Source organism: Mesoplodon bidens (genome assembly GCF_964165515.1).
Source record: "Mesoplodon bidens genome assembly, chromosome: 2".
Taxonomy (NCBI): domain Eukaryota; kingdom Metazoa; phylum Chordata; class Mammalia; order Artiodactyla; family Ziphiidae; genus Mesoplodon; species Mesoplodon bidens.
In genome coordinates, this window is record NC_138177.1 from 149,113,669 (window position 1) to 149,138,161 (window position 24,493).

General features: G+C 41.0%; 1 protein-coding gene and 2 pseudogenes across 6 annotated transcripts in view; 2 read left to right on the forward strand and 1 right to left on the reverse strand.

Moving 5' to 3' along the window:
- The window catches only part of TESK2 (testis associated actin remodelling kinase 2), a 134,366-nt gene that overhangs the window by 63,840 nt on the left and 46,033 nt on the right, over positions 1-24,493 (forward strand). For 3 of the 4 annotated variants that reach the window (XM_081225800.1, XM_081225801.1, XM_081225802.1), the window contains exon 3: positions 734-855. In XM_081225800.1, coding sequence (XP_081081926.1) covers positions 734-855 — 122 coding nt within the window. Of the gene's footprint in view, positions 1-733; positions 856-10,895; positions 10,953-24,493 lie in introns of those variants that run through there. The other variant, XM_081225803.1, reaches the window with a different exon arrangement.
- On the forward strand, positions 4,775-5,513 carry LOC308612172 (large ribosomal subunit protein uL30-like; annotated as a pseudogene). Its single transcript has one exon. The product of its transcript is annotated as a large ribosomal subunit protein uL30-like (transcript).
- Positions 15,462-17,004, reverse strand: LOC308612745 (BCL2/adenovirus E1B 19 kDa protein-interacting protein 3-like; annotated as a pseudogene). Its single transcript has 2 exons — positions 16,719-17,004; positions 15,462-16,492 (listed from the first exon to the last, which is right to left on the reverse strand). The product of its transcript is annotated as a BCL2/adenovirus E1B 19 kDa protein-interacting protein 3-like (transcript).

Here is a 24,493-nt window from a genome sequence, read left to right on the forward strand (position 1 = left end):
TTTTACATGTAAAATAGATTGAATCTACAGAGAATGAATGTTTTAGAAGTCGACTTTGCTCTGTGCATATGGGTAATAGTGTGAGTGGTGTGGCTCATGTTTTTATATCTGACTTGAGTGTGTGTAAATAATTATAAGGTACTTTGTGTTGGGTTACTACAGTATTAGCTCCAAAGGATTCACTGCCTTCTTTCTGTATTTAACATGCAATATGTTTTTTTCTTATAGATATACATTTTATGGTGCTTGGGGGAGATTTTGAGGATGTGGGTTTAGTGTCCTATAAAGACAGTTTTATAGTTCATTATGTGTTATATAAGGCTTATGCATGAATCTTTTCTGTGCGCAATTAAAATTCCACAAAAGAGACTTTTTCCTTTCAGTTTGCTAAGACTCAGCAATGTTGGCCTTAAGAAACCAGCCTAATAAATCTTCCCCATTTTTTCCTAAGGTTTTTTTTTTTTTTTTTAAAGACATCATTTCTTGAGGTATTATTAACAGTGTGTTTCTAGCCAGCTTAATGTGAAACAATTTTGGTCTTCGATGGAATAAATCTTTGTTAATGGAAGTGAGACCGTAATGTAATCAGAGTTTATAGAAAAACATCCCTTACCATGTCTATTTTATCTAAATTGGCAGTAAAACATCTTGGTATGTTCTACACTTGGAGGCTTTGACCTCATATATAGGTGCCGCCCTTGAGCCTCTTTTTTTGTCCCATTTTATTTTCTAGGTGCGCCACCGAGCTTCTGGCCAGGTGATGGCTCTTAAGATGAACACGTTGAGCAGTAACCGCGCAAACATGCTGAAAGAAGTGCAGCTCATGAATAGACTCTCCCATCCCAACATCCTTAGGTAATGGCTTTTCCTTCCTTCTGGGGATCAGTGAGAAAGCTGAAACATTATTGGAGGCTAGAATAGTATTAAAAGCTGAAAAGAGGGATTCAAGATTTCATGCTAAATCTGTCTTGCTGGGATTTAGCTGTGCTCTAGGTCTTTTTCTACCTACTGAGACTTAATTTTCTGGTAATTAACTGCATTTAACAGGGCAACTTGGGACTCCCTGGTGGTCCAGTGGCTAAGACTCCGCACTCCTAATGCAGGGGACCCGGGTTTGATCCCTGGTCAGGGAACTAGATCCCACATGGCACAACTAACAATTCGCATGCCACAGCTAAAAATCCTGCATGCCACGACTAAAAGATACCTTACGCCGCAACTAAAAGATCCCGCGTGCTGCAACTAAGACCCAGCGCAGCCAGATAAACAAACAAATAAGTAAATAAAATATTTTTAAAAATTAAGGCAACTTCCTTATGTCTCTCAAATTGCTTTACTCTTAGTAGCAGCTCATTAGAACAGTTTCTACCTATTGCTGAATTGGTAATTTTCCCAAGAAAGATGATTTTAGTGGTTATTTAATTTTCTTAAATTGGTTTAGGAAGAATCATAATTAAATCAGTGAAAATAAAAATAAAATTATGCCCCCAGGCTATCTACTCTTAACTGTTAGCACTCACTTGAGGAGATATAGTTTACCTTTTTAAAGGAGAATTATTCGTATGTATAATAAGGTTATATAATCATTACTTTATAGTAATCAGTACAATCAGCTCTCCATATCGGCAGGTTCTGCATCCACAGATTCAACCAATCACAGCCTGAAAATATTTGGGAAAAAAATTCCAGAAAGTTCCAGAAAGCAATACTTGAATTTGCTGTGCCTAGCAACTGTTTATATAGCATTTACATTGTATTTACAACTATTTATATAACATTTACATTGTATTAGGTATTGTAAGTAATCTAGAGATGATTTAAAGTATATGGGAGTATATGCATGTGTGTAGTTATATGTGAATACTATGCCTTTTTATATAAGGAACTTGGGCATCTGTGGATTTTGGTATCCTCGCAGGGTAGGGGGTGGGGTGGTCCTAGAACCAATGCCCTGCAGATACCAAGGGGTTACTGTATATGAATCTTTCTCCCTCTATCTTGACTTTTTTTTTTAACATCTTTATTGGAGTATAATTGCTTTACAATGGTGTGTTAGTTTCTGCTTTATAACAAAGTGAATCAGTTATACATATACATATGTTCCCATAACTCTTCCCTCTTGCGTCTCCCTCCCTCCCACTCTCCCTATCCCACCCCTCTAAGTGGTCACAAAGCACCGAGCTGATCTCCCTGTGCTGTGCAGCTGCTTCCCACTAGCTATTTTACGTTTGGTAGTGTATATATGTCCATGCCTCTCTCTTGCTTTGTCACAGCTTACCCTCCCCCCCCCCATATCCTCAAGTCCATTCTCTAGTAGGTCTGTGTCTTTATTCCTGTCTTACCCCAGGTTCTTCATGACATTTAAAAAAAAATAAATTTATTTATTTATTTTTGGCTGCATTGGGTCTTCTTTGCCGTGCACGGGCTTTCTCTAGTTGCGGCAAGTGGGGGCTACTCTTCATTGAGGTGCGCGGGCTTCTCATGGCGGTGGCCTCTCTTGTTGCAGAGCACGGGCTCTAGGCATGCAGGCTCTAGAGCGCAGGCTCAGTAGTTGTGGCGCAAGGGCTTTGTTGCTCCGTGGCATGGGGGATCTTCCCAGACCCCGGCTCTAACCTGTGTCCCCTGCACTGACAGGAGGATTCTTAACCATTGCGCCACCAGGGAAGTCCCTATCTTGACTTTTTTTTTTTTTTTTTTTTTGGCGGTACGCGGGCCTCTCACTGTCGTGGCCTCTCCCGCCGCGGAGCACAGGCTCCGGACGCGCAGGCTCAGCAGCCATGGCCCACGGGCCTAGCCGCTCCGCGGCATGTGGGATCCTCCCGGACCGGGGCACAAACCCATGTCCCCTGCATCGGCAGGCGGACTCTCAACCACTGCGCCACCAGGGAAGCCCCGTATCTTGACTTTTTAGTGAGGTGAGTATATTTCTAAATGAAATCAAATAAGAAAATTTAAGTCAATATATATTAAAGTAGGGCATATGTGTAAGAGAGTTGGAAAAGTTAAAAGTGCAATTTACTTAGGGTTGTTTAAGGCTAATATTTATATTGGACTAAAGAGAAATCACATAACTTAAGTATGACTTACATGTGTGGTCAGTGATAGAAAATTATGGAATTAGATTATACTGCTTACTTGAAACTTTATACTTTTGTATAGAATTATTGGCTTCCTAGTCCACTACAAAAAACGTTCAGCCAGTAATTTTATTTATTTATTTATTTAAAAAATAAAATTATTTATTTTATTTATTTTTGGCTGTGTTGGGTCCTCATTGCTGTGCACGGGCTTTCTATAGTTGTGGTGAGCTGGGGCTACTCTTTGTTTCGGTGCACAGGCTTCTCATTGCGGTGGCTTCTCTTGTTGCGGAGCATGGGCTCTAGGCACGTGAGCTTCAGTAGTTGTGGTGCGCGGGCTCAGTAGTTGTGGTTCACGTGCTCTAGAGTGCAGGCTCAGTAGTTGTGGCACACGGGCTTAGTTGCTCCGTGGCATGTGGGATCTTCCCAGAGCAGGGATCGAACCCGTGTCGCCTGCATTGGCAGGCAGATTCTTAACCACTGTGCCACCGGGGAAGTCCCAGTAATTTTATTATGACTTTTTTCCCTACCCACAAATCAGATTAACAATTTTTTGAGCATCTAGTATATGCCTGGTGATGTCAGACATCAAAAAGGTATACATAAAATGGAATGTCTGCTAGCAAGGAATTTGCACTCTAATTGGAGATCTAGGACTTATATACATGAAAAGAGAACTAATAAAATCAGCCAGGACGCTACCGCTTGGGTAAACTCTTAAGTGATATAGAAGTTCAAAGGAGTCGGAGATCATATTAGCTTGGCAGAGTCAGCAAAGCTTTCTTGGAGGAGGTTGACTCAACCTGGAACTTGAATTATTTTTGAAGATTTATTATTTTATTTTATTTTTGGCTGCATCGGGTCTTAGTTGCAGCACGTGGGATCTTCCTTGCAGCTCATGGGCTTCTCTCTAGTTGTGGCACACAGGCTCCAGGACACGTGGGCTCTGTCGTTGTGGTACGCGGGTTCCAGGGCACGTGGGTTCTGTAGTTTGTGGCACGCAGGCTCTCTAGTTGAGGCACGCAAGCACAATAGTTGTGGCGCACGGGCTTAGTTGCCCCGTGGCATGTGGTATCTTAGTTCCCTGACCAGGGATCGAACCCACGTCCCCTGCATTGTAAGGCGGATTCTTTTTTGTTGTTTGTTTTAAAGACTAGGATTTAGTTTCAGTTTAAGGAGAACACTTATTTTAGTTTTTTGGCTGCATTGGGTCTTTGTTGCTGCGTGCGGGCTTTCTGTAGTTGCGGCGAGCAGGGGCTACTCTTCGTTGTGGTGTGCCAGCTTCTCATTGCGGTGGCTTATCTTGTTGCAGAGCACGGGCTCTAGGCGCACGGGCTTCAGTAGTTGTGGCACGCGGGCTCAATAGTTGTGGCTCACGGGCTCTAGAGCAGAGGCTCAGTAGTTGTGGTGCATGGGCTTAGTTGCTCCGCGGCATGTGGGACCTTCCCACACCAGGGCTCGAACCTATTTCCCCTGCATTGGCAGGCAGATTCTTAACCACTGCATGACCAGGGAAGTCCCAAGTCAGATTCTTTACCACTGGACCACCAAGGAAGTCCCTGGAACTTGAATTTTAATAGGATTTTAGAAGATAGGGAAGGAACTCAGAAAGGAGCAAAATAATAATAATAAATAAAGCACAGAGGTAAAAGCGCAAAGCTTTTTGAGGAGTCAGTGAATTAAAAACCCATTTGGCTATGGAGGGTGCGGATGAGGAGAAAAATAATGTTCCTGCTGTGCCAGAAACCCTTAAGAAAAAGTAAAGGAATTTTGCAGAGCTGAAGACCAAGTGCCTGGGAAAGAAGTTTGCCCAAAAGATGCTTCAAAAGGCAAGGATGAAGCTTGTCTATGAAGAAGCTAAGTGCTATCACAAAGAGTATAGGCAGATGTACAGAACTGAGATTCTAATGGCTAGGATGGTAAGAAAAGCTGGCAACTTCTATGCACCTGTGGAACCCAAATTGGCATCTGTCATCAGGATCAGAGGTATCAGTGGTGTGAGCCCAAAGGTCTGAAAGACGTTACAGCTCCTTACCTTTGCCAAGTCTTCAATGGCACCTTTGTTAAGATCAACAAGGCTCCATTTAACATGCTGAGGACTGTGGAACCATATATTTATTGGGGGTAACCGAACCTGAACTCAATAAATGAATTCAGGTGTGGTTATGGAAAAATCAACAAGAAGCAAATTGCCCTGACAGATAATACACTGATTGCCTGATCTCTTGGTAAATATGGCATTATCTACATGGAGGATCTGATTTATGAGACCTATACCGTTGGAAAATGCTTCAAAGAAGCAAACAACTTCCTGTGACCCTTCAAATTATCTTCTTCGTGAGGTGGAATGAAGAAAAAGACCACCCGTTCTGTAGAAGGTGGAGTTGCTGGCAACAGGGAGGACCAGATCAACAGCTTGTTAGAAGGATGAACTAAGATACCTATTATGATTATTTTTGTGATCTGGTCAGTTAATTAACAGTGACTGCTTTCAGATTGAAAAAAGATTTTTTTTTGACTAATAATAACAATGAGAAAACCACCATTTCTTGAAGTCTTTGTCGTATGCTGCATGCTTTACCTATTAAAAGATTTAATCTTCACAACTATTCTCCATTGAAGAAACTGAGGCCAAGAGATTATGTGTTGGCTGAGGTCTGTGGCTCTTTCTACCATGCTTCTAGAAGAACTCTTTCTATCATGCCTCTCCTAGAGGATTTGATGGGATAGTACTGGTAGATAAACATGGAAAGGTAGCATTGGGCCAGACTATTCAGAAATGTTTTGCATAAAGCCAAGAATATTTTATTTTATGCTTTGTATATTGGATTCTGAGCAGGGACTAGATGACAGAGGGTAACTGGTGGCAAATGTGGAATGGTTTAGTGTTGGGGAGACTGGTGGCCAAGAGATCAGTTAGGGGGCATCTACAGTGTTTGAGAGTGAGATGGTTGAGTGCTGATTTGATGTTCTGCTTAGGATTTTTTAAAAATAAATTTATTTACTTATTTTTGGCTGCATTGGGTCTTCATTTCTGCGCACAGGCTTTCTCTAGTTGTGGTGAGCAGGGGCTACTCTTTGTTGTGGTGCACAGGCTTCTCATTGTGGTGGCTTCTCTTGTTGTGGAGCACGGGCTCTAGGCATGTGGGCTTCAGTAGTTGTGGCACGTGGGCTCAGTAGTTGTGGCTTGCGGGTTCTAGAGCGTAGGCTCAGTAGTTGTGGTGCATGGGCTTAGTTGCTCTGTGGCATGTGGGATCTTCCTGGACTAGGGTTCAAACCCGTGTTCCCTGCATTGGCAGGCGGATTCTTAACCACTGCGCCACCAGGGAAGTCCCTGCTTAGGAATTCTTAAGCTGATTATATTTTCATCTTGTTTAAAAAGTAGTATTTTTATTGTTTTATTATTATTGCAGAAGGGATACATTATCATTATGGAACATTTAGAAAATAGAATTAGCAGAAACAGGAAAATAAAAATTTTCCTTAATCGTAGCATCTAGGGATCAAACTAGTGTTAACATTTGGTGTATTTCCTGCCAATCTTTTTTTTTTTTTTTTTTTTTTTTTTGCGGTACGTGGGCCTCTCACTGTTGTGGCCTCTCCCGTTGCGGAGCACAGGCTCCGGATGCACAGGCTCAGCGGCCATGGCTCACGGGCCCAGCTGCTCCGCGGCATATGGGATCCTCCCGGACCGGGGCACGAACCCGTATCCCCTGCATCGGCAGGCGGACTCTCAACCACTGCGCCACCAGGGAGGCCCCTGCCAATCTTTTTTATTCACCACTTCTTTTTTTTTTTTTCTTCTCTTCACTATGAACTTGACTGGTGATTGCATGGGAAGATTGACTTTAAACAAATTTTATTCCATGACAGCAAAATTTAAAAATATAGTTGTTATAGGGACTTCCCTTGTGATCCAGTGGTTAAGACTTTGCCTTCCAATGCAGGGGGTGCAGGTTTGATCCCTGGTCGGGGAGGTAAGATCCCACATGCCTCGTGGCCAAAAAACCAAAATATGAAACAGAAGCAATATTTAACAAATTCAATAAAGACTTTAAAAATGGTCCATGTCAAAAATTTTTTTTAAAAAGGAAAATATATAATTGTTATATAAGAAGTAGAATAGTATAGTATAATGATTAAAAACAGAGGCTCTAGATTCTAGATCAAGCTGCCTGGATTCAAATTGTGGGTCTTGGGAAAGTTACTTAACCTCTGAGATCCTTAGTTTTCCCATCTATAATGAGGTAAATTACAGTAAATCCCTCATAGAGTTGTTATTGAGGATTAATTTAGTCCATATAAAGCACCTGGCTTGTGTTAAGTGCCCAGTAAATGTTAGCTATTATTATTAGTTTCTTTTCTCTCGCTAGTTTTTTAAATGTCTCATTGCATCCCATCTGTCTTTTATCATTCATTCACTCACCAAGTATTTGTTGAGGGTCTGCTGCTGTTTTTTGTCATTTTTAAAAAAATTTATTCATTTATTTATTTTGGCTGCCCTGGATCTTAGTTGCAGCACTCAGGATCTTCATTGCAGCATGCGTGGTCTGTTTTTTTTTTTTTTTTTTTTTGGCAGCATGCATGAGGGATCTAGTTCCCTCATCAGGGATCGAACTCGGGCCCCCTGCATTGGGAGCGCAGAGTCTTACCCGTGGACCACCAGGGAGGTCCCTGCAGCTGTTTTTAATACATTCAAGGGTTTTCTGCTAGAGTAATGCTGTTGAATAGAATAGAACTTTCTGAAATGATGGAAATGTTCTTTATCTGTGCTGTCCAATAGCCACATGTGGCTAATGAGCATTGAAATGTGGCTAGTACAAACAACGAACTAAATTTAAATTACCCCATGAAGCTTAGTGGCTACTATATTGGACATCCTGGCCTACAGTCCATGTACATCTTTGCTCTTGTTTCATTAAATCTATATGTGTTTCAGCCTAGAAACGTGGTGGTGTGATGAATACCATTCCTATTCTGATGTCACCTTGATCTACTTTCTTAGCCTATCTCTAAGACACACCTTTCCCTTTTATACAAAAAATCATATTCTTTGCTGTCAGCTAAGTTTTCTAATAAGTAAAAGGTAGTGTTAATTCTATCTTGATCTTCACAATAAACCAACAAATGAGATAATGTACATAAAGCCTATGGATCTGTTACAGTCCACAGTAAGCATGAAAATTATTATGATTATTGTTAACCATGGTGGGTTTGCACTCTGATGGTGACTTTTTTTGTTCTGCATAAGCCATCTGTCTCAAATATAGTGCAGTTAAAAGCATGGACATGGATTACCTTTTTAAAGAAGTTCTTGTTGTTTATATCTTTCATGTTTTTGTGTCTTTACTTTCATTGTATATTTTGAATACAACAAAAGGAAATTATCCTCCCAGGGGCCTAGAGCAAGCAGAGTCCTCTTGGCTTTTGTTACCAGAGGAGTACTATAGCAGTAGAAGCATTTTTTATATTTCCCTAGGATGCCTTAAATATCAAACTATGCATAACTATGTTCCAGTCTCAAAATTCTTAGAATTTTTATTTCCTAAATGCTTTTCAAGTTGTCTTAGAAATTTATTGTTAATACTTTATATTTTTTATAATTCAAATTTTTTGTTACTATTTGTTAGTATGGCTCTTAGTCTATTTTCAAGCTGTTAGTATAGGTTAGTTAGTTTTTATAGGTGCAAAAGTTGAGGCAGAAGTATGAACCAAAGTTTTCCCTCATACTGAGATTATGAGATTTAAATTGGGACGAATCCATCCCTTGGAACCCTAGGATTTTCACAGATATGCCTCCTCAGGGGCTTGACCCCAGGAGGGAGGCTGCTGAGCAGATGAGGCTTTTGGTTTCCATTTTTGCTTCATCCAGCCAGAGTAGCTTCACTTTGTATCTGTTTTATATTGAACTTCCATATAAGAATTTTGAAGAAAAGGTTTCCACTTAAAAACAAAGAAAATTGCTGCATTAGTGATTTTGAAGGCCTACTTGGGAAAAAAGGGTATCTGTATGACCTGCCAGATGGTGGGCATCTAATCCTCTGGGCATGGCTTGGTCCTCTGCTGGCACAGCTATTTTGTGCCCAGCAGGAGTGAGTGAGCTGAATTTCTGCAGTTTTATTTCTCTCTTTTTCTTGACCCCAATCTCCCTACTTCCTCTTTTCCTTTTATCTTTCTCCCTTCTAAGATTTCTAGCTGGAAGGAAAGGAGTGGGCCTGACGAGTCAATAGAGGCAAGTAGGTGTGTATATTTTGTTTGTGTGTATGTATTTTTTTTAATACATGGATACAGTTAAGATTGGTTGTTTTATCATCAGTTGCTCTAATTTATCAGTTAAAAAAAAAGAACAATGAAGTGCTTTGTTGAGTGCAGGGACTGATAGTTTGGGCCTCTTGTGAATAAGGTTGTTTATGCCAGGAAGTCTTATGCTCAAGATCTGTAACCCAATACCATGCCTTGCTCACTTCCACTCCCCAATGGCCTTTTTGAGGACCTGTACCAAGATTTGTTCTCATACCTCTTTGTTATTCTTCATGCCATGAGAAATTTAATATTTCTTTTAGACTCCTTGTTCACATTCTCATGCTTACTTTTCTTTAGGCCACATTCTGGATTTATTTTCCTATCTACCAAATTTTTTCAGAATTGTTTTAGCTCCCCTTCAGAATCCATTTGCAACAACATGATTGCCATTTTGTTAAAATGAAGAATATGCTTTCAAATAACCAAATATTTGTTTGGAGCTACTCAGTCCAGCCCTGTGCTGGGTAATATCATGGTGCATAGAAGAGAAGTAGAGGGCTGTCTCCCAGACAGTCTCCTGAGGAAGCAAACTGAACATCTAGGAAACAGATTAATATCCGCTAATGCTATGAGGATACGGCAGGGTATTTTCCCAATCTCAGCTATAAAGAGAGCACTCTTTCCAGTTACCCATTATGAAAATCCCAAAGTCATCTTTGGTTATTCCTTTTATTCCTTGCTTCTAATCAGAAGCTGAGCTCTTGATTCTAAATCTTCAAAGACTTTTGCATCTATTCCTTCCTTTATGCATCTGTCGATTCAGTCCTCTTCACTTTTGCCTGGAGTGAGTTATTTTTCCTATCTTTTTGCCCAACTTTTCACTCTTTCTGATACATAGCTCTAATTGTATAGCTTATTTCTTAAAAACCTTTTGTGGCTCCCATTTATTTCAGAATTGAGTCAAAAATTCTTTAGGCTGACAGCTAATGTCTGATCTGTTTTTCCAGCCTTATCTTCAACTATTCCTCTTATGCACTTAACACCACTCCATGATTTCCTAATTGTGTTCTCATGGACAAGTTATTTGACCTCTGGGCTTTCGTTTCCCCTTTTGTTAAAGAAAGGAATGGACCAGGTTAGAAATCACATTGAGTTAATGTTGAATAATTTTTATTTTATTTTTAAAATATTTATTTATTTATTTGGCTGCACTGGGTCTTAGTTATGGCACGTGGGATCTTTGTTGCCGCATGTGGACTCTTAGTTGCGACATGCAGTCTCAGTTGCAGCATGCATGTGGGATCTAGTTCTCTGACCAGGGATTGAACCCAGGCCCCCTGCTTTGGAAGCACAGAGTCTTAACCACTGGACCACCAGAGAAGTCCTTGAAAAAAAAAATTTTTTTTTTTCTTTCTTTGCGGTACGCGGGCCTCTCACTGCTGTGGCCTCTCCCGTTGCGGAGCATAGGCTCCGGACGCACAGGCCCAGCGGCCATGGCTCACGGGCCCAGCGGCTCCGCGGCATGTGGGACCCTCCCGGACCGGGGCACGAACCCGCGTCCCCTGCATTGGCAGGCGGACTCTCAACCACTGCGCCACCAGGGAAGCCCTTGAATAATTTTTAAATGACCAGGTTTGAAAAATATATTATCTCAGAGTATGTGTGTGTGTGTGTGTGTGTGTGTGTGTCTGTGTGTGTGCTGTTCAGAATAAATGGGAAGCATTTAAAAATGATAGACTGGGACTTCCCTGGTGGTCCAGTGGTTAAGACTCTGTGCTTCCAATTCAGGGGGCCCGGGTTCAATCCCTGGTCAGAGAACTAGATCCCACATGCCGCAACTAAAAGATTCCACATGTTGCAACTAAAAGATCCCGTGTGTTGCAACAAAGATCCCATATGCCTTAACTAAGACCCGGCTCAGCCAAATAAATAAAATTTTAAAAAGTATTTTAAATAAATAAATAAAAATGATGGATTAAAGTGCATCTTTTTGATTTTATCATTGTAATCCTAGTGAGTAACTAGGTGAAAGAGTGTCGATATAGCCCTCAAAGCAAATTTTATAATACTAGCATATTGGTAAGGGGGGGTCTTAATATTGTTTACTCTTCTCTGTACTAAGGTAGAAAGTCTAATGACTTGGGAATTGAGTCTAAGTTCTAATTTCATATAACCAGCAAGTTTCTGTAAAATAAAATGTGGAATAAGCTTCAGTACTGTTTATGTCATCATCTGTGGAGAGTGAAGTAGTACAACCCCAGAAAGAAGGTGATTTTTTTAAAATTTATTGAGATATAATTGACATAATGGAAGATGATTTTTAATATAAACAATGGCTACCATTTATTGAGTATGTATTATGGACCCCTGTTGATCGTCTTCCTACCCCGCCCCCATTTTTTACTTTCTAGACCTCTCCCATCTCAGCAAATGGAATTGCCATTCATCTATTACTTATGCCAAAAACCTAGGTGCCATCCTTAATATCTTTCCTTTACACCCTACCTCAAACCTTCAAGTAGTTTAGCATTATCTTTAAAATATGCCCTGTCTGCCTACTACTTACTACCTCCACAAGCCAGCATCCTAGTTCAGTTCCCCTCTTGCCCCATGGTAGCCAGATTGAACTTTAAAAAGGTAAATCAGATCATACCATTGCCCACTGCTGAATTTCCTTCTGTGACTTTTTGTTACCCTTCAAATGAAATCTAAACTCTGGGCTTTGATGTACAAGGCCTTAATTTGTCCTGCCTGCCTCTCTGACCTTATTTCTGATCACTCTTCCTGTAGCTTACACCATCCTAACCACCACCCTTACTGACCTTTTTGTTTCTCAAATACACCAACCTCTTTCCTACTTTGTACTTTCTTTTCCCGTTTCCTTTAGTAATGTCTTTATCCCAGAATCATTTGGCATGCTTCTTCTGAGCTATCCCCTCCTCATAGAGACTTCTGTTGACTAGCCTGTCTAAAATAGCCATCCAATATCACTACTTATCCCCTCATTCTGCTTCGTCTTTATAGTTCTTATCATCTTTGAAAATATTTATTCATTTGTTTACTTATTGTTTATAGCCTCCAGGGTAGGGTGAGCTCCCTGAGGGTAGAACTTTATAATGTTCACCACTGTATTGAGTTAGCTAAAAAGTTCGCTCGGGTTTTTCCGTAACATCTTATGGAAAACCCGAATGAACTTTTTAGCCAACCCAATATTTCCAGTGCCTATAAAATAGTATCTATAGAAGCAGATACTACATAGAAGCAAGCCAGTTTGCATCACAGAAATGTACAAAACTTACAGTTCACCTCTGGATCTGAAGGTGGATGTCAGGCTTGGGCTGAAAATAGGAGGACTATTGAAAGTCTTTTCAGGGATAACAGGGCCTAAAAGTCACCATCCCCATTCTTTGCAACTAATCAGTTAAGTCTCACCCACCCTGACAAGAGATGAATTTTTATTTTGGGGAAAAAATTGAACCAGAATGTTAGAACGCTTACCTACCTTCATACTAGGTAAGCATCTAAAAGCATGCTAAAAGCATCTGACAGCAGATGGGGAAGGAATGTTATACTGAGAAGAGGGAGATGAAGGGATTGTCTGCATACTGAATGGTGAGGCTCTTGAGACTTCTAGTCCTCTTCTATCACGTGGCTCTTAAGCAGGTAGGAATCATCTGCCTCCCACCCACACCCCCACCACCTGCCAGGAAATTGGTGGATTTAGAGAAATTGAAGAGCCCCAAGTAAAAGAAGAAAACTTTAAAATGTAACTACCAAAAAACCTTCTAATTACTATCTTTAAATATATATCCTTCCAGGAGAGGTTAGAGAAGGAGCTGCATCTATGAAACAAGAATGGTATACTATAAAATAGGAATAATTAGAGAACCACAAAGATTCTTGGAAATTTTTAAATATATTTATTTATTTATATATGGTTCTATATGATTATTTACTTATGGTTTTATTTAAACCATTTGACTAGAAGGCCAAGGAGATAAAGTTGAGGAAATCATCCATTAATGGAGAAAAGCCAAAGATGGAAAATAAGAGAGAAAAGATAAGAAAATTAAAGGATCAATCTAGGAAGTCTGTTTTTGACTAATACAAGAACATTTTCTACAACTGAAGAACATGAACTTCCAAAGTGAAAGGTCCTACCAAGTGCCCAGCACAATGAATGAAAAAAAAGACCCGCCCCAGAGCATATGATTATGAAATTTTAGAATATGGGCAATAAAAATAAGATTCTAAGCACTTCCACTGGTAGGGGTGGGGGGGAACGAGATGCCATATAGAAGACTGAAAGTTAAAATGGTATCAGACTTCTCAACACCAGCTCTGGAAGCTCTACCAATGGAACAATGCTTTCTGAGAGAAAATTATTTCCTACTTAGAATTCTGTATCCAGTCAAACTACCAGTCAGGCATGAGAGTAAAGACATTTTCAGACATGCAACATTTTGAAAACTTTGCCCTTGCAAAAGCTTTTCTTTTGAAGCTTCTGGGGGATGTGTCCCATCAAAAACAAGGGGGTAAACAAAACAACTAAGTAAAAATAAAAAGGAAGGTGTAAGATCTGGAAAGAAGGATGATAGCAAGACCCAGGGTGACTGCTGGATAACAGTCTAGAGAATAAGCAGTCCAAACTGGAGTGAGAGGATCAAGAACTCCAGGAGAAATATTGGGGAGTGGGGTTTAAGGAAAGAATTCATGGATTTCCAGATGTGTTTGACATGGTGGATATTGATATTCAGAAGAATTTTACAATTCTCTTGGAGGCTTTGGGAAGAATTAATGGTAGGCATATAGTAACTAAGCAAATGAAAAATTAGGCAAAACATTAAAAATTGTGCAAGAAATAAAATGTAATTATAATATATTACTTGGCTTAGTAGTGATTATAATCAGTCATAATAATGTAAATGCTGAGTTTTTTTTTCTCCTAAGTATTGATTTTACCCAAAATTGTCTTTTACCCAATATTTGAAAGGAAGTAATTTAAGAGGGTGGAACCCTCAGCTTCCACACTGGAAAGTCAGTAGGAGGTCAGAAATAGCAGTATAAGTATGTTAGCTAGAGCTGTGTTGGTAAGTAGAAGAAACAGTAAAATAATTGTTACTTACTCAGGGGAGTAGGATTCAGTGGTGATATGGGAAGCCCTGGGTTCTATTTTCATTATATACCTATTTGAAGCTTTGTAAATTATAACTGAGGAAAATTAAGTTAGGAGGCAATTGCAGTCATCTAGAGAGAGCTTGGACTGTGGGTAGCAGTGTAGGTGGAAAGAAGTAATTGGATTCTGGATATTTTTGAAAGTAGAGGCAATAGAATTTCCTAATGGATTGGGTGTGGGATATTAGCACAAGGAAGCAGGAATCTAGAATGACTCTTATTTAGGTTTTTTTTTTTTTTTCTTCGGTACGCGGGCCTCTCATTGTTGTGGCTTTTCCCGTTGTGGAGCACAGGCTCCGGACGCGCAGGCTCAGTGGCCATGGCTCACGGGCCCAGCCGTTCCGCGGCATATGGGATCTTCCCAGACCGGGACACGAACCCGCGTCCCCTGCATCGGCAGGCGTGCTCTCTACCACTGCGCCACCAGGGAAGCCCCTTATTTAGGTTTTTGACTTGAATGACTGGGAGAATTGAATTGCCAGTAACTACATTGGGGAAGACTGAATATGGGACAGGTTTGGGGATGGGAGATCAGGAGATATCAAGTTGACAGTTGGGTAAACAAGTCTGGAATTCAGAGGAGAGGTTCAGGATGGTTGTGTCTCTTAGTAGTTAGGGGACCTTAGGTAAGTTATGTAACCTCTGTAATCTCAGTTTTCTCATCTGTGAAGTAGAGAATAATAATAGTATTACTGTACCAGGTTGATGGTGATGCCGAAAACTTGGCCTCTCTGCACTGGTGCCAAATCGAATCTCGGAGACAGAGTTTTGGGTGAAGTGAAAAGGAATAGCTTTATTGCTTTGCCAGACAAAGGGGGACACAGCGGGCTTGTGCCCTGAAAAACTGTGTGTCCCAACCTGGGGAGATTTGGTGAGGAGTTTTATAGCAGTGGTTCAAGGGTGTGGTTGCTGATAAGAATCAGGGTGTGTACAGGGCCTGCATGCCTTTAATCTGGCCTAGGTGGTCTCCTGATGAGCTTCTTGAGGTTAATCAAACTGTGATCTTCTCTGGAATGAAGAATGCTAATGTCTTCCATTTGTTGGGGGTTTTAGTTCTGTAGAAGAGCTCAAAGATATTGTTATGTGTATCCCTTGAGGTAGAACCAGGGCCCTGCCCCAAGGCTGCACTTTGTTTTTCTCTCTCTTTTTTTTTTGGTTAAAAATAACTTTTTATTGCCCAGGGTATTTTTTTCTAGTGTCCTATTTTGTTTGTTTGTTTTTGTTTTCTTTTTTAATAACTGTAAATTCAAGCTTAGAGAAGCTTACCTTTGTCTTGAAAAACAAAACAATAAAGCTTTTATATCAATTGCTAACCTGGTCTCATTTTAAGAGAATGATGGGAGTTATCTTGCAAGAGTAAAATTTATACCATGAATGATGCAGGTCTAAGTCTGATGGTACTAAAAGGAGACAACAGCATTGTTGACAAAATTAAAAATAATCTGCTGGTGGCATTTGCAGAAAAGAAGCCCTCGCAAATTTCTAAACAACAGTAAACTCTGTTAGGAAATTCTAAAGTGTTTTACGGGCCAAAAAGGGAATGAGGTTAGTAAAATGCCTCAACAGAGTTTGAATAAAATACTGGATTTGAGAGTTACTGGAACTTGGATATGTATAAATAGGGTGTAGGTTGGGTCTTGCTTACAGTGGTCTCAAGTTCAAATAAACTACTGTGATAGTACACCACTTCACAAGTCACACTCTTTCCCAGGGGCTCTTCTTTTCCCTCAGTAGGTACTGGCAGAAGGTGTGCTTAGTCGTTTTCCAGTGTAGATGCCTAGCCCCAAAGCCAAAACATGGGAGAGGAAGAGAGATGGAATGAACACCTTAAGAAATTCTTCAGAGAAAATCCCCCCTTTTTTCATGGCTCCACTTTTCCTCATGCTTAAGGAAATGGAATGTTTAGGGTGCCTGAAGTGGAACTCCTTAGGTGGAACGTTTTCAGGTCTACTGAACCAGTCAGATACCCAGTGTACGATTTTCTTCAAAGAATCCACTTCTTTTTTTTTTTTTTTTTTTTGTGGTACGTGGGCCTCTCACTGTTGTGGCCTCTCCCGTTGCGGAGCACAGGCTCCAGATGCGCAGGCTCAGCGGCCATGGCTCACGGGCCCAGCCGCTCCGCGGCATGTGGGATCTTCCTGGACCGGGGCACGAACCCGTGTCCCCTGCATTGGCAGGCAGACTCTCAACTACTGCGCCACCAGGGAAGCCCAAAGGATCCACTTCTTTCTCTCCTTCTGCAATTTCTTTTTCTGCCTGAGAGCTATGGTCCCTGCTGGTGTGCATTTCCACATCAAACATGATCTGCCCAACTTCTTGTGGGGAAAGACTATCTCAGTGAGAACTGCCTCTTGAACTACTCCGTCCAGATTCATGTTGTGCATCCAAAAGAATCTTTTCCATATCTCCATTGTGGATAGAAGATGAGGAGGGTACATGTTCTAGCCCCCCCATTTTTCCCATTGCCATTGTCATTGGCCTTGCTGCTGTTCATGGGGACCTCCACGCAGGAACTGCTGAGGCCGCTGGTTGGGGCAGAGACTGTTCACCTTCCTCACAGTTGTTGTCTGGGGCCGGCGGCTGCTGTACTGAGACGACATTGTCGCATCAGGACCATCTGGTTCTCGGGCAGCAACACTGCACTTTGTTTCTTTTCTTTTCTTTTCTTTTTTTTTTTAACGAATATCTTGTTTTTAAATTTTTATTTATTTTTTATTTTTGGCTGCATTGGGTCTTAATTGCAGTACATGGGCTCTCTAGTTGAGGTGTGCAGGCTTAGTTGCTCTGCGGCATGTGGGAATTTAGTTCCCCAACCAGAGATCAAACCTGCGTCCCCTGCATGATTCTTTACCACTGGACTGCTGGGGAAGTCCCCTGCACTTTGTTTCTTGACTGCTCCTCCCTTGTCTCTGCATCCCCTCCCTTCCCAGATTAGCAACTGTTTGAAAGGCTTCTGTGCCAAGGAGCCCCACAGGGTCCTGCTCGTTTCACTGGGAGGATTAAATGAAATAAAGTACATAAAGAACTTATCATGGGACTTCCCTGGTGGCGCAGTGGTTAAGAATCAGCCTGCCAATGCAGAGAACACAGGTTCAAGCCCTGGTCGGGGAAGATCCCACATGCTGCTAGAGCAACTAAGTCCGTGTGCCACAGCTACTGAGCCTGCCCTCTACAGCCCGCGCACCACAACTACTGAAGCACGTGCGCCTACAGCCCGTGCTCCACAAGAGAAGCCACCTCACCGCAGGGAAGAGTAGCCCCCTGCTCACCGCAACTAGAGAAAGCCCGGGCACAGCAACGAAGACCCAACGCAGTCGAAAATAAAGTAAATAGGGGCTTCCCTGGTGGCGCAGTGGTTGAGAGTCCACCTGCCGATGCAGGGGACGCGGGTTCGTGCCCCGGTCCAGGAAGATCCCACATGCCACGGAGCGGCTGGGCCCGTGAGCCATGGCCGCTGAGCCTGTGCGCCCGGAGCCTGTGCTCTGCAATGGGAGAGGCCACAGCAGTGAGAGGCCCGTGTACCGCAAAATAAATAAATAAATAAATAAAGTAAATAAATTTTATTTTTTTAAAAAAGAGCTTAGGGCTTCCCTGGTGGCGCAGTGGTTGAGAGTCCGCCTGCCAATGCAGGGGACACGGGTTCGTGCCCCGGTCCGGGAAGATCCCACATGCCGTGGAGCGGCTGGGCCCGTCCATGGCCGCTGGGCCTGCGCGTCCACAGCCTGTGGTCCGCAACAGGAGAGGCCACAACAGTGAGAGGCCCGCGTACCGCAAAAAAAAAAAAAAAAAAAAAAAAAAAAACTTATCACAATGCAAGGCACTAAATCTGAGCTATTATTTTTATTATTGATGCTGCTATTATTATAATCATCTGCAGCATCATATAATAAGCCTGTATAGCATAAAGCTTAAGAGTTAAGGATCCAAACAACAATAAATAGATAACGTATTAAGCAAAAAAAAAGAGTTAAGGATCCAGTCATGACTGCCGTTTGCTAGTTGTGTGACCTGGGGGAAGCCACTTAATCTGTCTTCAGTTTTATCTGTAAAACGGAGATAGTAATAGTACCTATTACATAATGTCTTCATAAGGATTAAATGAGGTAATTCCTATAAAGTATTTAGAACAGTGTCTGACACGTTATGAGTGCTCAGTAAATGTTATCTACTATTATCATTATTTGTGAACTCCTTAAAGAAGGAACCATCATGTTTATTTCTGTGGCCCCCACTTGATCCTCATTGCCTGGCACTGTGCTTAGTATATACGTGACAGGCCGTAAAAAAAAATTTAAGTGTTCTGTTTATCTATGGAGAGTACAAACCTTGCACTTAGTATTTACTTGATACATGCTTGTTGTATTGAATTGGGGAAGAAATAAATCATTGGGAGGTGTTTCAGAAGTATGCTCACATAATTTGAAGTTTGTGTTTATATTTTACTATTTTGTTGTGAGTTTATGAGTAATTGTAGACTAAAGGATAAATTTGGGAAGGGGGAAGAAGCTTTTTCAGTGCTTGGGGAGACAATCTATATACTTAGGTTTGTGGATTTTAGTTCTCTTCTGAACTTCCTGGATTAAAAAAAAAACATTCTGGGAACATTTAAAGTCACTGCACATATATGTATTAATAGTTCTGCCTTTGTCAGGAGACGTGGTATTTTGCTACTTGCATGGCAGTTTTGAGCAGTGTGGTTTAAGTTTTTCTATGAAATAAAGAAAATACAGAATGAATTCATTCTTAGTCTCATTTTACTTTCAGTTGTTATTCAAGATAGAGGATATTTTTCTCTCAGAAATCTAGGATGTTTTTATATTTATTAAACTGGTTTAATATTTATAAGCAAGCAGATCTAATTTAAACTTTTTAGATATTTGTATTGTTTCACTAAGAAAAAGTAAAATTTGACCATGAACTTGATTTGTCCTTTTGTTATTATATATAGTGCTATTGACATTATCTAGTGATGGCTGCAGAATGTTTATTCTGCCTTTAGCTATCTTAAAATTGGACTATAAAAACCATGGAGAGAAAAGAGAAAGCCAGACTGAACCAGCTCTGCTTAGTGTCACCTGATGTGAGGCTCTGGTGGTTAATGTCTGTTCAGTTGAGTTTTCCTTATGAGTTTTCGTATCTATGACCTCGCACAACCAGTTTTCCATGATGTAATACCTCTAAAACACGTTTGAACTGCAGCAAGCCTCACCCAAGTATAGTACTCCTTTTTTTATGGATCTAACATTCATAGCTCTTTTGGGCCTTGAGTTCTGAGCCATTTCCCTCTCTTCTCCTTTTTTGATTATTGGTAATTTTTTCTAGTCTAAGAGAGCGTTGGTATCTTTGCTTTATTTGGGAGTAAAATGCAAAGCTGTTCATTTTATTTTTTTATTATTTTTAAATTAATTAATTAATTAATTTATGGCTGTGTTGGGTCTTCATTGCTGCACGCAGGCTTTCTCTAGTTGTGGCGAGCAGGGGCTACTCTTCGTTATGGTGCGCAGGCTTCTCATTGTGGTGGCTTCTCTTGTTGCGGAGCACAGGCTCTAGGTGCGTGGGCTTCGTTTGTTGTAGCACACGGGCTCAGTAGTTGTGGCTCGCGGGCTCTAGAGCACAGGCTCAGTAGCTGTGGCACACGGGTTTAGTTACTCCGTGACACGTGGGATCTTCCTGGACCAGGGCTCGAACCTGTGTCCCCTGCACTGGCAAGTGGATTCTCAACCACTGCGCCACCAGGGAAGCTCCACACTTTAATATTTTATTGTAGGTTTATTTCAGGCCTCTTAATTGTTTTTTTACCAAACTTTGGAGTCAGACATTTTTCTGGAAAGACCAGTACAGGTCAGAAGAACTCTTATAATGTGGATGGTGCTTTTATTGCTCAAAGTTGGCAGTAGAAAGGCTTTTAAAGCTAACCAGTAAGATTTTCATTAGTTTACAGATAGACCGTTTTTTATGAATCAAAAATGAAATTATTATTGAACCACTGGCCTTTTTCTTCCATACTGATTGTCACAGAACAAAGCATAGGCTTTGGAGCCTAATAGATCCAGATTCCAGTACCTTCTCTAATCTTTGTCAAGTCACTTAAATACTCTGAACCTCATTTTCCTAGATGATAAAATGGGGGTAATTTCATCTCAGGTAGTACCTATAAAACACCTAGCACAGTTTCCAGGTATATTGTAGGTGAGCAATAAGTAGTAATTTTCTTGACAGCTTTGATACAATGGCCACAGACCTCTTACTAGGTCCTGTTATGCAGAATTGAAGAGGTCCAAGTCTGACAGTAATGTCAGTGTTTTGTTTTTCAGAATGAGGATAGATAGATGTGTTTTAGACTACAATCACACCTCTCCCTCATTCTTCTGTTTAGGTAATAAACTTTTGAGAAGGCATAACATTTAAACTTTAATGTTTAACTCTGAGCTTTATACATAACTGAGAATTCAATAAATATTTGACCCACTGGATGTAAATGCCACGAAGGAACATAATAACATTATTATTTTCCTTATGCTTGTTTAGAAAGAGTCAAATCCCAAAGTCTATCCTAGATCTGTGAGCATTATAACATAGAATAGTGACCCATAAATTTTTTTGATTGTGTATCTATTATTAGTTTTCTATGGCTGCTGTAGCAAATTGCCACAAACCTAATGGCTTAAAACAACATAAAAGTATTATCTTACAGTTCTGTAGGTCAGAAGTCTGATGAGTCTTACTGGGGTAAATTCAAGGAGGGCTATGGAGGCTCTAGGGGAGCATCTATTTTCTTACTTTTTTCAGCTTCTAGAGTCTGTTTTGCATTCCTTGGCTTGTAGTCCCCTTCCATCTTCAAAGCCAGCCAAGACCAGTTGAGTCTTTTTCACCTTGTATCCCTCTGATACTGACTCTTCTGCCTCCCTCTTCCACCTTTGAATACCTCTTGTGATTACATTGCACCCACTTTGCTAATCCAGGATAATCTCCCTAATTTAAAGTGAGCTGATTAGTAGTCTTAATTCCATCTGCAGTTTAATTTATTCTACTTGCCTACTAACATAACATATTCACAGGTTCTAGGGATTAGGACATGAACATCTTTGGATATCTTCTGTCTTCCATAGTATCCCATTAGGAAAACATTTTTGAGCACATCCCCAGGTGCTGCGATCAACCCTTATTAAATATTAGTAAAACTTAATTTCTCTTTTTCATATTAAAAAAGAGTAAAAATTGTAATTTTCTTTCCATTCTTCAGTCTTGCTTATTCCCCAGTTTTGGAGACTGCTGGCTAATAGTAGGGCCTTGAAAAGTCCTGCCTTGGAATAAGAATTTTAACTTTTAATTGAATTCAGTAAATATTTACTGAGCAGTAACTATGAACAAGGCAGTGTTTAAGATATATATAGAGACACAAAAGCTTGTTTCTTACTCATGTTCCAGGCCAATGCATGTTGCGTGGAGGTTGAAGGGGAGCTCTTTTTAACCTAGGACGAGGCCTCAGTTTCCTCTACTGGGTCTTCTGCATCTGCTGGCAGATGAAGGAATAAAGTATGGAGGACAGTGTTGAGGTTTTTAATGGGACAGGCCTGGAAATAATCACTTCTGCCCCTATACCACTGGCCAGAACTCAGTGTTATGGTCTTAACCAACTAGGAAATGTAGTCTACTTCAGGAGGAAAAAGGAAGTGAACAAGTAGCCATTCCCTTCCATACATAACATCCCTGCCCTCAAGAATCCTCTGACTGAGTGGAAGAGGTGGACAAAGCTAAAACATGTAGAAGGCAGGCCTGATAAGTGTTACAATAGAAGTTTAAATGGAGTGATATGAGTGTATAGGGAAGAGAAAGATTAATTTTGATTAGAAAGGTAGACTCATTCTAGCAACAAAATGAAAGTGGAAATGGGAGAATTCAGGACATATTTAGGGGAGGCAGGTTATATAACTGAAATATAGAGAATGCAGGTCGATGCAATAGATGAGGTAAGAGAGGTTGGGGTCAGATCATTCAGACTCTTGAATAACACGCTAAAGAATTTGGACTTTGATCAGGGGCTGTGAGCTGCCACAACAATTTTTTGAGTAGCCAATAGCTTCTTAAGTGGAGGGGTTGTGTCTTAATCATTTTTATATCCTTTTTATAACTATATGGAGAGGTAATATAACATTGTGGTTAAGAGCACAGACTTTGGGGGGGAAAAAAAAAAAAAGCACAGACTTTGGGAATTCCCTAGTAGTCCAGTGGTTAAAACTCTGCGCTTCCATTGCAGAGTGCGGGTTTGCCCCGTTCGGGGAACTAAGATCCTGCATGACACATGGTGCGGCCAAAAAAAAAACAGAGAGAGCACAGACTTTGGAACCCACTGTTTAGGTTTGACTCCTGGCTCTGCCACTTATTAGCTGTTATGACTTTGGGCAAGTTACTTAATTTCTCTGAGCCTGTTTCTTCATCTATATGATTAGGTTAATAAAAGTGTTACTTCATTGGGTTATCGTGAGAATTAAATGAACACAACGTAGGACTTACCTGGTGGCACAGTGGTTAAGAATACGCCTGCCAATGCAGGGGACACGGGTTCGAGCCCTGGTCCGGGAAGATCCCACGTGCCACAGAGCAACTAAGCCCGTGCGCCACACCTACTGAGGCTGTGTGCCACAACTACTGAAGTCCGCGCACCTAGAGCCCGTGCTCCACAGCAAGAGAAGCCACCGCAATGAGAAGACAGCGCACAGAGGCAAAGAGTAGCCACCGCTCACTGCAGCTAGAGAAAGCCCACGTGCAGCAACAAAGACCCAACACAGCCAAAAATAAATAAATAAATAAATTTATTACAACAATGAATATAACATAAAGTGCTTAGAACAATGCCTAGATGGTAAGCGTGCTTTGAGTTAGTTGTTATCATAATTATTATGATCATTACCAGTGCCTGGCACACAGTGGCACTCGGTAATTTTTGAGTGGTCAGAGTTGTGTTTTAAATTACCCAGCAAGTGTTTATATACTGTCATATGCCAGGCAAGAGAATGCTATTAAGAAGCTTATAGTCTAGTAGGGGAGATATAAGGCATATTATAAAACAGTTAAAGGTAGAAAATGATGATGCTATACCAGTGTGGTGTTGATGGCGTGCCTTGGCAATTCAGAAGCATGCTCGGTCAAAAATACTTCTACTTAGAGGGAGCCAAAGTCTCTGGTCAAAGTCTAGTTTACCAGTAGTATCAGAGCTGGGAGTTTCCTGTTGTAGTCTTACTAACTTTAGAGTAGTGATCAGCTAGCTATCCTTGGTCTACACTGAGCCTTGCCACTCAACATATAAGTCCATAGACCAAGCAGCATTAGCATCACCTGGGAGCTTTTTAGAAATTCAGAATTTCAAGTCCCCCCTGACCTATAGAATCTAAGTCTGCAGTTTACATGATTTCTAGGTGATCTGTTTCCACATTAAAATTTAGGAAGCACTGGTCTAAAAAAATCAAAAGCAACGTGAATGTGTGTGTAATATGAAATTAAAAATAACAAAGCTGAGTAATCTAATCACCCACTCTCAAGCATATCCATTAAGAAAGTGCTCCCAAGGGCCTCCCTGGTGGCGCAGTGGTTGAGAGTCCGCCTGCCGATGCAGGGGATACGGGTTTGTGCCCCGGTCTGGGAGGATCCCATATGCCGCGGAGCGGCTGGGCCCGTGAGCCATGGCCGCTGGGCCTGCGCATCCGGAGCCTGTGCTCCGCAACGGGAGAGGCCACAACAGTGAGAGGCCCGCGTACCGCAAAAAGAAAAAAAAAAAAAAAAGAAAGTGCTCCCTTCCCGAGCTAAGTAATTTTATCTTGCATGATTTGGGGTGGTGGTAGTGGAGAATAAGAATCAATCAGAATGTAACTTTTTTTAGATCCTGTCTCTTACCAAAAGTGATTTTAAGCTTCAGCCACAGTTTAGATTTTGATTAAAGAAGCAATAAAAATTTCAGTAAAAACTTATTGTTGATATTAAATGCTTTTCTAGGCATAAAT